The following is a 15269-nucleotide window of genomic DNA, read 5'->3' as shown; positions in this document are numbered from 1 at the left end:
AATATAAATATAAAGAAATATAAAGTTGCCTTACCCTGGACCTCTCTTCCAGTTTGGTCATCATGACAACCGTTGCGCCCCTTTGTTCCCAGATCATTCTCCAGAAATCTCCAAAAGTTTCAGGAAGAGCTCCTTGTGTTGCTATATAGGCATTCTGTTTTCTGTAGCCGTCTATGTAGTTAGCATTTATATAATCACTCCCTGGTATGCCTAGAAAGCAAAATGTGACCATGGCCTTGAGAGTTCACATTGTTTCATTTCAATTTTTTTGATTAAGAAACAAAATGACATTTCAGTACTTTCCAACTTTTTAATACACCTTTCTTTGTTTTTCTTAGTATCTTAAGATGCTTGTTATTTGCATTTACCATGGAATATTTACCTATTTCGTTCTAGAAGATTGCCATGTAATCCCTGATGAATCAAATAAACTATAACTGTCTTTGCACCTGCTAAATTATCTTTCATTATAATGCAGTTTATTGCATTTATCAGTCCTGTGTGATCCACAAAATCTGGCTTTGAAATTAAATATATTACCATATTTACTCAGGTCTAATGCACCATTGAATCTAATGCACACCTCAGTTTTCAGAACCTTGAAACCAAAAAAAGTATTTGTTGGCGAATGTAAACGTGCCATCGAATCTAATGTGCACCTTAATTTTCACAACATTATTTCGTTAAAAAAAGGTGAGCATTAGATTCGAGTAAATATGGTATCTTAAGCTCTAGTTCCAACCAACTTTTCCACAAAATCAAATTATCCCCTAACCAAGGTTTCCTAACAGTCCATCCTCTTTTCCTTTTTTTGTGCTGCTCACTAGAACTATGTCCAAAGAACTTTCTGTTAATATCAATGAAGAAATTAACTATTTTACCTTAAAGCATTGGGAAAGCTCGTCTGTCACTGGTCTATTATTATTTAAAATTTTATATTAAGAAGTGACCAACACCATCGCCTTAAAAATATTAGCAATATGTCAAAATCTGGACCTGGGTTGCTGCTGTAAAAATACTTTCTTCCATTCTTGATAAGTGTGATTTTGGCTCCAGCTGTTTCTCAATCTATTGTCTTTCTTACACATAACCTGTTGTGATATTATAACTCCCCCTCCATTAAAAAAAATAAATCCTAAGTGTCACAATGTCATTAAAGCTCTCTATTCAAAGAATGGCATTATAACATTGCCACTTGTCATCCAGCACATGCAATTTAAAAAAGAAACAAACAAATCCCAAGGCTTTTCACATTATTAAGCAGAGATGTGATTTTATGAAAAGTTCTGCTACACCAGTGGAAGGTCCAACTAGTCTGGCAAACTGATGGCTATCAAGAAATTTCTGGCATCATCAAAGCATGGCATGAAGGCAAAAAACCTTTGTTATTTGTCCTGGTTATTTTAACTGGAGCCATTAAACCTTTATGGGGAAATCAAGGGGAAAACAGTCAGGATCATAGGTGGGGAGGAGGAAGGAAGACAAAACGGCTCTGAGGTCTTTTCCACAATCAAACAGTATAGACATTTTACGAAATAAAGAAAATGTGTGTCCCTACTCTGAACATTGATAACCGCAGTGACAGAGGTTGAAAGAACTGGAATAAATCTGAAGAGTGCACCATTTTTTAATCTTCCCCACCCACCTTCTGTTAAGATGCTTCACTAGTAAATTGCACAAGTTTGGCAGAAGTTCTGTCCCACCACGGGCCACCGGTTGGCTTAACAAATGAGCTGCTCAAAATAAATCAAAGACCTGAAAGCACCTTGGACTACATTTCTTGCAAGAAAAAGCCATTGCGCTTCAGTTTGTGTGGCTGTCAGTAGCCTGCTTACCTGCAGGCATGCACACACAGCAGGAGTGAGAGAAGACCGGGGTCTGAGCGAGTCGGCGGCCCCAATGAGCGAGCGATGAGCAAAGAGACAGGTGATCCAGTGAAAGCAGGTGGTGATCAGGCAGTCGGGCAGCTAGGCCTTCACAAACTCCTTACCACCCAGGGGTGCCAACTTGAATAAAATAGGGGGGGCAGGTTGGCCCCACCCCATATAATGGATCACAAGATGCGGTGCATGAACACCATTTGAATAGCAATGCCCATCAACCTCAAATATCTTATGGGGAGGGGGTGTCAAATGGACCTCAGTTCCTAGGACAGGCATAGGTAAACTTGGCCCTAAAGATGTTTTGGGACTACAATTCCCATCATCCCTGGTCCTGTTAGCTAGGGATCATGGGAGTTGTAGTCCCAAAACATCTGGAGGGCCGAGTTTGCCTGTTCTAGGCGATTGCTTCTGTGCTACCATCACTTTCTCCTCTTCAGCAGCCGCTGCCATGAGGAAGCGAAGTGTGCATTTCAAAATGCATAGTTCCTTCAGGCGGTAGCAGCATGGGGAGAAAGACTTTGTTCTCTTTTTTCCTTCCTTTCTTCTGAGAGTGGCGGTGGCAGCGGGATCTTGGGATTGGGGTGAGCTATGGGGGGATCAGGGAGGGGAGCTGTCAAGAGGGGAGGGCTGGCAAACAATGCAAGCAGCAGCTCTTAGTAATAGAATAATATCATTAAGAGAACTTTCCTTTTTGCAACACACACACACACATCCTTATGTGCCCAATTCTTCATTCTACCACTCAATTATCTTTGAAGAAGTATGATGACCTGTTGTGACCCTATTTAAATTTCAATACAGTTTGGAAAAGATTTTAAAATTGTATGGATTATTTATGAAGTTTGCTTTGACCTGCGGTATCATCTTTGCTGACCCTGAACAACTATAAAGACTTCTTAAAATCTGTATAAGCAGGAGCAACTGCAACCAGAATTTGGACAGCTTTTAGCATCAGGGGAAAAGTGATGACTACTAGCTCCAGGTCATAGACACTCCTCTCTCTCTCTCTCTCTCTCTCTCTCTCTCTCTCTCTCTCTCTCTCATTCTCTCTCTCTCTCTTTCCCCCTCTCATTTCTTTAGAAGTGGAATGATGGTTGTAATTTTTCATTTATGAGGGGAAAACGTCGTGTGAAATAGACCTCAGTATACAGAAGGCAAGCAGTGCTGTCTCCTGCGTACCAATTTACTTAGGGCTGCACATCATAAACACTGCAGCCCCCTTGATTTCAGTGAGGACTCAAGTCTTTGATTGCAAGCCTCAGTATGTTAGCTACGGATACTGAACTGCCATTTTGGTCTCACACCAGAAGCTGAACGAAACAAAGTGCATTTCTAAGTCCATCATTGCTTGGGTTCACTAAGTTTTATTGAAGCCACTCTGCAATATAACCCAAAGAACAGCTCTTGAAGCTTAAGAGGAGTTTGGATTTGATATCCCGCTTTATCACTACCCTAAGGAGTCTCAAAGCGGCTAGCATTCTCTTTTCCCTTCCTCCCCCACAACAAACACTCTGTGAGGTGAGTGGGGCTGAGAGACTTCAGAGAAGTGTGACTGGCCCAAGGTCACTCAGCAGCTGCATGTGGAGGAGCGGGGAAGCGAACCCGGTTCACCAGATTACGAGTCCACCGCTCTTAACCACTACACCACACTGGCTCCCCAGCTAAGTGCTAAGAAAGTGCTAAGGGTAAATACTTCTGCTGAGCTAAGCTGAGCCCCACAGATCTGGGGAAAGTGATGATTTATTTCTGTTGCAAACTACCCTGAGGATCATACACTGAAAACATGGTAGTTATTCAGCTTAGAGAGGACCTAATTTGTAAGCTCTACACTAAGCCTGATAGAGGAACAGTTTATTATAAAGCAGAGAATTTGGGGTTCACAGCATTTCTGGTTAAATGAGAAGGTTTTCATGAATTTCCTGAATGTGGAAGTATGAGTTAATGATTCAGAAAATAACACCAGCTGGGCACAATGCCACACACCCTCTATTTATCAAAGATGATAAAACACTTCTGCACAAAGGAGATGAGAGGGGAAATGAGGCCAACATGAGAAATCTATACCTAGTGGGTATTATATCTGAAAGATGTGGACCGGGTATGTATAATAGAAACATTTTCCCGCATAAATTAGAACAACGTTTACAAATGTCTGATATTGTTCTGCAAAGCACATATTATTTCACAAAGAAAAGCCCTGGAAATAAAACAAAGAACAACATAACAAAAACCAGGGGGTGGAATCCCACTCCCATCCTTCTGTGCACAATGGTGCCAATAGATCTTCTGGGGAGGCTGGTTTCTAGCCACAAGAACCGATGTTCCAGCATTATCAGCAAGGGAGCACACTGCCAATGCCACATCTAAGATCAGCCTCATATTATTTTAATCAAGGTTGGAGTCAAAAATCAGTCACAGCCTTTCCTCAATTCAACAAATCATTCAACAAGTTTAGGGCTAGTGAACCAAAACCGTAATCCTCGAGCTGAATAGCCTCTCAATACAAGGACAACAGGTGTTTTTACATGCTGAATACGATGACAAGGCCTGCGTGATTTTAGCTTTCATTATATCACAGGCTTGTCTAGCATCAGAGTATAACAACTCAGATTCAAAGTTGCTTGTGCTCTCATTCATTCTGCATAACCAGAAGACTTCCACTGCAAAGAACTAGGATCTCACACATTCCCCCCTCTGAATTTAGATTTCCCTGATCCAAAGATAACCTGAAAATTTCCAAATCTTTGATTTCCAAAGAGATCGCTCAGTTGGTAGAGCATGAGACTCTTAATCTCAGGGTTGTGGGTTTGGGCAAAATATTCCAACTCTACAATTTGATAATTCTATTAAGTAACTACACCTTGGTCAGTGGATGGTCTCATCAGGTATTTTGCCTCTGTTGGGGGAGTAATCCTTTGCTTTAGCTACTTCCCTTTCCAGGCCCCATCTTTTCATCCATGACCCACATAACAACAACAACAATTTATTACTTATACCTCGCGCATCTGGCGGGGCCTCCCCAGCCACTCTTGGCAGCTCCCAGCAGATTATTAAAAACACTATAAAACTAACAGGACTGCCTTCAGATGTCTTCTAAAAGTCTGGGACTTGTTCTTCTCTTTGACTTCTGGTGGGAGGGCATTCCACAGGGCAGGTGCCACCACTGAGAAGGCCCTCTGCCTGGTTCCCTGTAACCTCACTTCTCGCAGCTAGAGAACCGCCAGAAGGGCCTCGGAGCTGGACCTACTGCTGGCCTCTGTTGGAGACTGACTTCTAGAGTAGCTGTTCTTATGAAGCCTGTGTAGATTGTTGCTTGTGTAAACCTAGCATTAGTAGAGATGGTGCATGAATGATGGCTTGTCCAGTCAGCCACCATAATATCGGAATGCTTTCAAGCCACATGATGAAGCAATCTGGCTGAAGCTTAGTATGTGTGCATTTTAACAACACACATATACACTTCTGAATCACAACTAAAGACTACTACGTTTATAATCTATGTTCTTGGGGATGGGATTGGTACTCATGGAAAACCCTTGTCATTTAAAATCTCTGCAATGTACTCTTGCAATAGCAGGCAAACAGAGAGAGAAATGAAATGACGGCTGCCTGAGAATAAATATAAATGTGGGATTGCTTCTTAAGGTCCTCTTGCCATGCTTGGGGGTGGCAGGAAAAAGCCCCTGGCAATTCTGTGTCACAACTAATAGTACAAAAACAATCAAAGAGTTCAGGCAATTTATTGAAATTCTGCAAATCTTTGTTAGCTCCATAGCTTGAGGCGTTTTTAACCCACAAGCACAGCAACAACTGTCATCATTATTTAAATTTGCGTAGAACAGTCAGAGATGTCAGTCATTTCAGCAGCCAGCTTTTTTTTTTAAGCACGGGTCAGAAGAGGGACAATGGGCCAGATTTGCTCTCGAGTTCACACTAATGAGAACCAAATAAATCTCTATTTACAGCATTAGTGAAACCAGACCTTGAGTTTTGCCCAGCATATTATGTACAGAGTGCGCGCCAATGAAACATGTCCTAGATTTGGCTGTGAAATAATTAAAAGAATAAGCATCTAGTAGCATAACAGAATCCCATGGCCAGGAACCATGCAAACATCATATCATTCTTTTCTCAATCATGGAATGAAATCAAAAGAATATTAGGCCTTTGTTCTCAGGGAGGTGTTTAACTACACACAACAAACACACGTTTGCTACCAAGTGGCTTCAAGCAGATCCAGATTAATTTCCCTAGGGGTTCTGCTTTTATGTACATCCCTGTGATAGAGACAGAAAACTCTGGCAACTCCCAGAGCCTAGATATATGTGGACAAGGAATGCCTGGGTGTGACATCTTTTCCCTCTCAGAGGTCCAGTGTGTGCTCTTACTGCTTAAACCCTTGATGCTGCTTGAGAGGCCTATTTGAAAATCAATCAATCAATCAATCAATCAATCAATCAACTATAGCCATCCATGTGACTGGGTTGCCCCAGCCACTCTGGTCGGCTTCGAGCAAATTAAAGGATCAAACACAGTGAACACCACACATTAAAACTTCCCTATACAGGGCTGTCTTCAGATGTCTTCTAAAAGTCAGAGAGTTGTTTATTTCCTTGAGATCTGATGAGAGGGAGATCCACAGGGCGGGTGCCACTACCAAGAAGGCCCTCTGCCGCCTGCTTTCTTCTATTTAGTATTTTATTCCCATGCCCTCCAAGTGCCCCAGTTTTCCAGGGCAGTCCTGGAATTAAAAAAGCTATCCCGGCTTCTAATTTGATCCTGGAATAGTCCTATTTCCCTTGCCAGTGCCCCCCCTACACCTCTGGGAGGAGGATGAGATGGTGGTGGTGACAGATGTGGCGGTTAAGGAGCACCCCAATGTATCTCCATGGCCGCCACTGCTGGCCTCCTCCTTTGGGTAGCTTGTAACAGCTGCTGGAACGTGGGCGAGGTGGAGGAGAGTCTCTCAACAGTGAGAGATTGGGGTTGCGTGTAACAATATCTAGACAAACACAAACTTGTCTGTACACCCCTCTCTCTTATCCTTTCCAACCATCCTCCAGCTACAGTCTATGTATGCAGATAGAGACATACTCAACTGATAACGAAAAACAATGCAACAGAATGATTCCTTAGTACCAGTTCTTTACAAGGGATTGGGGGTGTAAGAAACTCTCTTGCTGTTATTTCTGATTTACTACGAGACCGCTTTCATGAGCAGTACAAAAGAGGCACTAAAACAAGCTGAACATTCTGTATGTACAAAGGTAAATGAAACAAGAGCTACGCAACAGGCCTGGTAATGCAGACCTCAGCATTCTTCCTTTGATTCAGTGAAGAAACTTGTCATCTTAAAAAGCTTTAATTAGACTTCACACTTTATTTGCAGACTGAAATCGCATCATGAAATTGTTTCAAGCCTTAACAAAGGCTAAGTACTGCACAATCTCCCTATTTAAGACAAATTAAACCATAAACCTTTGCTTGGGAGATGCTCTTCTAAGAAATGTGCAATTAAAGAATATTTTAAAAGAGAGTTTGAAGTAATAGGATTAAGCTTCATAGCGCTTGTAAACAATAACCTTCGGAAAACAGGCAAATGAACAAAAGGAATGAAGATGTAGTTTTGGTGGGAAACAATGAAGTTGCGTTTACTAAGTGGAAAAGAACTAAAGCAGATATAATTATTTTGTGTGTGCATAAGATAAGCTTGCAACAAGATATATGCTGGTAAGGAGATTAGTAGAATTTAAAGTCGCCATGGCAAGCATACACACACCTATCAGAAAACCCGACTACAAGCAAAAACTCAGTAGAAAAACTGTGCCAAGGGCAAGCCCTTTAAATAACAAAATAAGGGCATTTGAAGAATTGCATGCACAAGGAGTTGTGCAAGTTGATGATCATTCAGTACTGGAAAGAGAAGAGTATGAAGTTGTAAGGGATTCTGCAAAAGAAAACTGAATTCATTTGGGGTGGGGACAGGAAATGGACAGGTGGGCAGTTAGCAGGCAATTCATAGGACCATTACACACCCTACAAACTCAAAATTATCACATCTGTATCCTGTCTTTCCTGGAAGAAGGAGGAGGAGGAGGAGGGGGAGGAGGAGGAGGAGGAGGAGGAGGAGAAGAAGAAGAAGAAGAAGAAGAAGAAGAAGAAGAAGAAGAAGAGGAGCAGCGGCATTGATGGGGTTTGTCCATTTTCACCTTGTAACAATTCTGTGAAAGGGAGGTTTGGATGAGGGACAGTGGCACGTCCAAGGCCACCTAGGTCTCCTAAACCTACCCACCATATCAGGGGTAGCCAAGTTCGTACATTCCATGTGTTATTGGACTACAACTCCCATAATTCCTGCCCATTGGCCACACTGGCTGGGGCTGATGGGAGTTGGGAACACAACAACTTCTGAAGGGCACCCCATTGGCTACTCCTGTACTCTATCACACTGGAGCAGAATAAAATTGGGTTCACTCAGAGCCAGCTAATTCCAAATGCTTTTTAATGAAGCATTTTACAGAGAACTTTTTTTTTTTAAGGAAAATCCTTGGAAGGATAAAATAAATGCACTGAAATATGCATTCTGGAGTTCAATATATTTGGCTAAGTTCCTTTTTTAAAAAACAACAACAACACAAAAACCTAAATCTCATAACAACATCAAAGCACTAGTTTCTATAGTAACCCCAAAACAAATGCAGCTGTGAAATAAATGTAATGCTAGGCAGCATTTTTATTTTCATATTTGGAATGTTTGCTGTTTCTTTAGAGCCTGGCAATAAAGTCTCTAAGCTTGGGAAAGACATTCCACTTAAATATGGCATTACAACCCACTGTTTTAAAATTCTTAGAAATACAAGAAGATGGATATATTTTGAATAACATTCTTGCAAAAGCTGCACTCTAAAAGGGGAGCAAAATGAAAAGCAGTTAAATTTATTTCTGAAATCAAGTGCCAAAAATGGATATGGCTCGACGTCAATTCAGAGTTAAAAATATGGTTGAAAGTGTGTAGGGCAAAGTAGTCAGACATTTGAAAAGGGGAGACCTGAGTTCAAATCTCTGCACAAGGACCTCAGTGTGAGAACTTGGGCCAGTCACACACTCTTCTTGTGAAAATAAAATGGGTTACACTACTCTGAACATCTTGGAGAAAGAATCAGATAGAAGGTTGAGAAATAACCAAATGGATTGTGTCAATTTTATCCCTAGTTGCTCAACATTTTAGGCCAGGCAGATGAATGTTTCCAGTGACAAAGTATTGAGCTGGATGTAATGTCACAAACAGTGTCAGATTTATGTATAAGCTAAACAAGCTGTAGCTTAGGGCCCCACTCTCTTGGGGGCCCCCCAAAAAATAAAGGGGAAAAACTGGATGTACATTTCCAAAATATAAGATGAAAAACAAATAAAAATAAAACCTACATACAGTGTTTTGTGTTGTGTAGGCTCCTATGATGTAAGTAATGGGACCTGCCTGCTAGCCTGCTCCCTAAAATATCACTGGTTTGCTCATTTCTATATATAGGGTGACTACATTCTGCGTGGACTGGCTGCCTGGCAACATGTGTAAATGGCTTTAGGTCCATAAATTACCATATAGCATATATTCAACACAAAAAAGTGACAATTTGTTGTTGACAAAGGACAGCTGGACATATAAAGGGCCCCATTACCTTCAGTAGCTTAGGGCCTCATCAAACCTAAATCTGGCCCTGGTTGCAAATCATGAAAACTCTCTCTGATCTGTGATGGCTGTTTCTCATCAGCTGATGTGGCAATTGCTGCATGATGAATACACCCTACCGCTAGCTTCAATCAATGGGACAAGCTGAGAGTGCCTGTTAACAAATTTAATTCTTATATAGTTTTCCCCAATATTCAAAGAAGATGAAGAATCATTTTTTTAAAAAAAAATCTTGACTAAGAACTTCCTGGCACAATTCACTTAGTCTAGGGCATGCTTTAATGTCAGTCTCAACGTGCATCAAAGCATTTAAAAGGTGTGTCATCATAAATCAACCCAAGATGGTGTCATTGTATAAAAATTATTTTGCAAATTAGCAGCTTGGGCAGTGCACAGATGAAATAAAAATGCAGCCCTGTACCCCTGTCAGGACCCCCTGTATGTTTACTAGGCAGCATTTTAATTTTCATAATACATATTTTCTCCTCTTACAAGTGGAATAAAGTAAAATAATATGACATTTATTTTCTAGTTCAGGTTTGGGTCTCTGGAAAGAACAAAACATTGCACTGCACTTAACAGGAGCTCTGATTCGATTAAAGCTCTACATTTTCTCTTTCTTATGCCATTGACTGAACTTTGTTTCTTGCACAGAAAGTTGCTTGGGTTTTGTTTGTTTGTTTGTTTGTTTACCAAGGAAGTTCTTGGTTCACACACATTGAATCTGTTAGCCCTTTCAAACTTGGCTTTACTGCTTACTCAGATCTCTTTCCAGAAAAAAAATAAAATAAAATTGATTGTTTTAGCATGGGATGTTCTTTGGCCTGTATCTCTATTCCACAGAAGCAAAAACAATGAAGAAAAGCAGAACAGGCTCAACAATGCCCATGAATTTCCCTAATAAGGAAACAATTCACTTCTTTTCAGGGGGCTGAGAGCGCAAAGCCCACACACTTTGTTAAGAAAAGAGGTTCTTTTTTTCTTTTTTGGATATCCAAATCTCTAATTAATATACATGTGAAGTGACATTTGGGCTGGGAAGCCTGATATGAGGGAACATAACTGACACAGCTAAAATGCAGTCAATATCATGTAAATTGCCTTACAGGTGGAACAAATGTAAGCAGATTATTACATGCAAATTTTTTTCCAAGGCAATCATTTAAATTTTCTAATATATTTGGGAAAAAGCTGTCTGCTATCAAAGCCTCCGAAATGCAGCTGCAAAAAATTAGGCAGAGATGTAGGCTCAATAGTGGGGTTGTGTTTTCCTTCAGAAAGCATTCACTTAGCTTCGCATAGCACACTGGAGAATTGATTACACTTATAAACACAGTCATTGCTCCGTCCCACGACTGCTTGTTTGGGGTATCAGATGCGGCTTATCTAAGAAAAGATTAAGTGTCATACAATTTAGCATGTTATATATGAGGGAGGAAGGAGCTATAAGCTCCTGTGCAAATAACCAAACTAGTTGAAACTGTTAGGATTCTTTTCCCATGCTGCAGTCATGGGATTGTTTTTATCACATGACGGTGTATGTTTTCATTCCACATTGTGGGGAGTGATGGAGACAGGATGTTTGTATGACTGTGTTTCCATGATGTAGGACGTTTGTCCTTTTGTTCTTTCTCTTTGCTGTCTGATGCTGAAGAGGAAGGAGCTGAGTTACAATGCTCCAAATGTGTACAGTGGTACCTCGGGTTACATACGCTTCAGGTTACAGACTCCGCTAACCCAGAAATAGCGCTTCAGGTTAAGAACTTTGCTTCAGGATGAGATCAGAAATCATGCTCCGGCGGCACGGCAGCAGCAGGAGGCTCCATTAGCTAAAGTGGTGCTTCAGGTTAAGAACAGTTTCAGGTTAAGTACGGACCTCCGGAACGAATTAAGTACTTAACGCGAGGTACCACTGTATATGTAAATAAACGTAGTTTAGCCAAATGTTGCGCTGCTGAGTCTGTACGCTGACTGCATATATTGTACTCTGCTGATCTTGAAGTGTGCTGATGCCTTAAGGTATCAGTTGCTGTGATGTTCGCTCTGGAGAAAGAGTTTGAATCTCCCAAATGACTGACCAGGAGGAAGAGAACATGCCAATCGGGCATGTGTCTCTACCAGACTCCTACTCGTGTGTAGGACCTCCTGACAGAAGCATCTCCTTATGCCTAAAAGCAGCATCTTTTAGCCGAGGGAGCAGTTAATAGTGGGGTGGCCTTTGGTGGAATCCGTCCATGGATCAATTTCTAATGTGCCAAATGGTCGTGTTTTCTGATAATTAGGACTGCCTCATCTAGACAATTTGGATTGTAAGTTGTGCTTGGCAGAGGAGTAAAAGCAATTAAGACCTCTGTAAACTCAGCTGTGGTTGAAGGTCACCATTTTAAAATAGTTACCAACACTACCACCACGCCACAAGAATTAAATACTCCATGTGCACTAAATCCTTTCAAGTTCTTTTTTTTCTCTCACTATGACTTCAACACACTTAAACACAGTGTTAGCTCCTACCTGCATGTTGGCCTGGTTCACACACAACACGAAGCCAAAAAGAAGCAAGTGTGTGAGTGGCAACAGAAAAAATCATGGCTGCTTCATGGCTGGGAGTGGCCGCTGAGATCATGTAACAGTGGTCCTGAAAAACCTACATTGGCTCCCAGTACCTTTCCAGGCACAGATCAAAGTGTTGGTGCTGATCTTTAAAGCTCAAAATGGCCTTGGCGCAGTGTACTGAAGGAGTGTCTCCATCCCCATCATTCTGCCCTGACACTAAGGTCCAGCTCCGAGGGCCTTCTGGCAGTTCCCTCACTGCAAGAAGTTAAGGGAACCAGGAAGAGGGCCTTCTCGGTAGTGGTGCCCACCCTGTGGAATGCCCTCCCATCAGATGTCAAGGAAATAAACAACTATCTGATGTTAAAAAGACATCTGAAAGCAGCCCTGTTTAGGGAAGTTTTTAATGTTTGAAGTTTTATCATGTTTTTAATATTCTGCTGAGAGCCGCCCGGAGTGGCTGGGTATAAATTTTATTTATTTATTTATTTAATTTATTTAATTTAGAAGACATCTAAAGGAAGCCCTGTATATGGAAGTTTTTAAATGTTTTATTATGTTTTGGCATATGCTAGAAGCTACCCAGAGTGGCTGGGGCAACCTAGTCAGATGGGTGGGATACAAATAATAAGAACAAGAACAATTGTTATTATTCATTTCACCCCAGTCCTCCTGCTGCTGAACTACATGGACCTGGGCTTGTGGGTTGTCTCGCCAAAGTTTTTTCTTGCTTTGGCTTTGTCTGGCTTAGCTGCAGGTATTGTGGCAGCAGGAAGACCTGGAGAGGAGTGAAGATGATGTGATTTTCATTCTGAGAACCCACATGCTTGCTTATGTGTTAGCAAGGCCTCGCTAATGAACCAGAGTAAGCCACATGTAAACATGTTAAGCTACCTGTGAACAAGGTCTCTCTGAAGAGCTGCCCAGTAGATCTACCTAGAGTTGCCCAACTGATTTTTAATCCAGTCCTCCAAGGTTGTATATAGTGGCTCTACATCAAGCTCTCTTCCCTGAGATCCCTTAACTAGTAATATTGGGGATATGATCTCAAATCTCATGCATAAAACAATGTGCTCTGCCGCTGAGCTATGAACGTACCACAAAAGATGATCTCTGGATTTCCTTTACTGGAACTAAGAGTATAAAAAGCAACTTATTTCAAAGTCAAAGCCTTTGACTTTGGTCAAAGCCAGCCTTTCAAGAACTTACTCCCAGACCCCCAACCTGAAATGTAAGGGATTAGTCCAAGACATTTCATGAATGTGTGAAAACTTTACAAAACCAAGAGATATGTCTCGCTCCCCCTGCAACAGTTTATAGCATACCACATCCCATAATATAACACAAACAGTTGCAGTTCAGATGGTATCTATTAGTAACTTGCAAGAGACGTTTGCTCAATTTATTTTGTTATGTAATGCTTTTAGGAAGACCCAGCGTCTCTGAGGTAGATCAGAAAGCAAAACACTGTTCTTTCTGGTTCACACATTATCACTGCAGGGGAAAAAATCTTCCACGAGGCATCTGCTTTTTCTCACACATACACACACACACACACACACACACACACACACACATCCCTGACACACACACACCACAAATTTGCACATACCCTTAGCTCTTTTTGTTACTGCTGAGTAAAAGAACTACATCAATGTACCATGTATGTTAATTGCATATTAAGTAAGGAACTCTTTCATGTGTTTAAGCACTTCAAAATGAAATATAACAAAATATCAGTATGTGGCTTTCAAAGCTCTGAATTTTAGCTGAGTTTGATCCTGTGGAAGATGAACCGCTTTTAATATAAAATGTCTGAAGGTTTGCTTGGTTCCATTTTCACCTTACCTTCTATTGCTGATTGGAGAACTCGAGAATGGTCATAAGCGATGACATTCGCGTATCTATTCTTTGGTTTATTTACTTCCAGGTTAGAATGTTCCCATGTGAATTGCTGCCCTGGGTCAATTGACTTGAGAGAGAGAGAGAGAGAGAGAGAGAGAGAGAGAGAGAGAGAAGGGATAGTTATTATTAGCTGAAGAACTATTTTTATTTTGCAAATACTTACCTTTTATAAAAGGTTCACATGTATTGCATAGCTCAAAGGACTTAACTGTGGATCCTATTCCACTGTAGTTTGTCATACTGGTACTTAGGGCACAACTGGATGTCTGCTTGTCTCGCCGCTTTACCCTAGAGAAACCTGCAGAATCAGAATGCCAACTGGGTTTGGGGCAGATTGCTCTGAATCAATGTTCAAAGCGCAGGTTTCTCCAGGGAAAAGCGGAAAACTTGTGCTTAGAAAGCACAAGACAAGTACAAGTGTGGGCAAGCCCTTATTGACAATCGCATTTAACCGCTGGCCTTGCAAGGTACTCTATCTGTTCTTACACAAAACAAGAGAAAAACCTATTCTGTTGTTGTGTGAGAGAGAGAAGTGAAGAGGTTATAATAATAAAACGGAGGAAGAATAATGGAAGGCTCAAGTAGATTTAGCTATGGCAACCATAGAACTGGGGGTTTTCTCTATAGAACGCCTGTGGCCTCTGTACATTTGCAAGGGAAAAGAGACTTCATTAGTGCTGCCAGAAACTCCTTGTTCTGAGGGTAGGCTCTAAAGTATCTAACCAAAGATCATCAATTGAAATTCCTGATGCTCCCAAGGGAAAGACGTTTCTGCAGAAATCTCATCCAAACAGCTGGTTGGCTTGTACATGGTGCAGTTTAAGCATATGTAGAAAGCAGCTCATCCATACCAGCAACTGAGCTGTAGAACACACTTCTTTGTGGAGGCTGAGCATTGCTGGTTCACAATGATCTAATCGGGGTGGACTGCGGTAATGTGGTACCCTGAGCGAGGACAAAATTTGGTGCCCCACTCCAAATATGTCTCATTTTCACAACAACTCGTTATGGTACAAGATTCAGGTAGGTAGCTGTGCTGGTATAAGCTTTCGTGTGCATGCACACTTCTTCAGATACCAGATTTTGGTACAGTTGCTTTTTATGTATCTTTTCAGTAGGTACCCATATAAATATAGGCAGTGCTTTTTTCCCTAAAATACTTTTTTAGGGGTGCTCTCATTTTCCTACTCATACTGAAATACTGCCCCTCAAGGAGGCCAGACTTAGATTCACAAAAGGTTTAG

General features: G+C 41.2%; 1 protein-coding gene across 42 annotated transcripts in view; it reads right to left on the bottom strand.

The window, feature by feature from the left end:
- PTPRD (protein tyrosine phosphatase receptor type D) overlaps positions 1-15269 on the bottom strand; it is a 1152007-nt gene that overhangs the window by 62444 nt on the left and 1074294 nt on the right. For all 42 annotated transcript variants that reach the window (XM_053371570.1, XM_053371569.1, XM_053371568.1 and 39 more), the window contains 2 exons: positions 13969-14092; positions 35-210 (listed from right to left, as the gene is read on the bottom strand). In XM_053371570.1, coding sequence (XP_053227545.1) covers positions 35-210; positions 13969-14092 — 300 coding nt within the window. The remainder of the gene's footprint in view (positions 1-34; positions 211-13968; positions 14093-15269) is intronic.

The sequence above is a fragment of the Podarcis raffonei genome, chromosome 17 (assembly GCF_027172205.1).
Source record: "Podarcis raffonei isolate rPodRaf1 chromosome 17, rPodRaf1.pri, whole genome shotgun sequence".
Lineage (NCBI taxonomy): Eukaryota > Metazoa > Chordata > Lepidosauria > Squamata > Lacertidae > Podarcis > Podarcis raffonei.
This window is presented reverse-complemented; position numbering and strand designations above follow the sequence as displayed.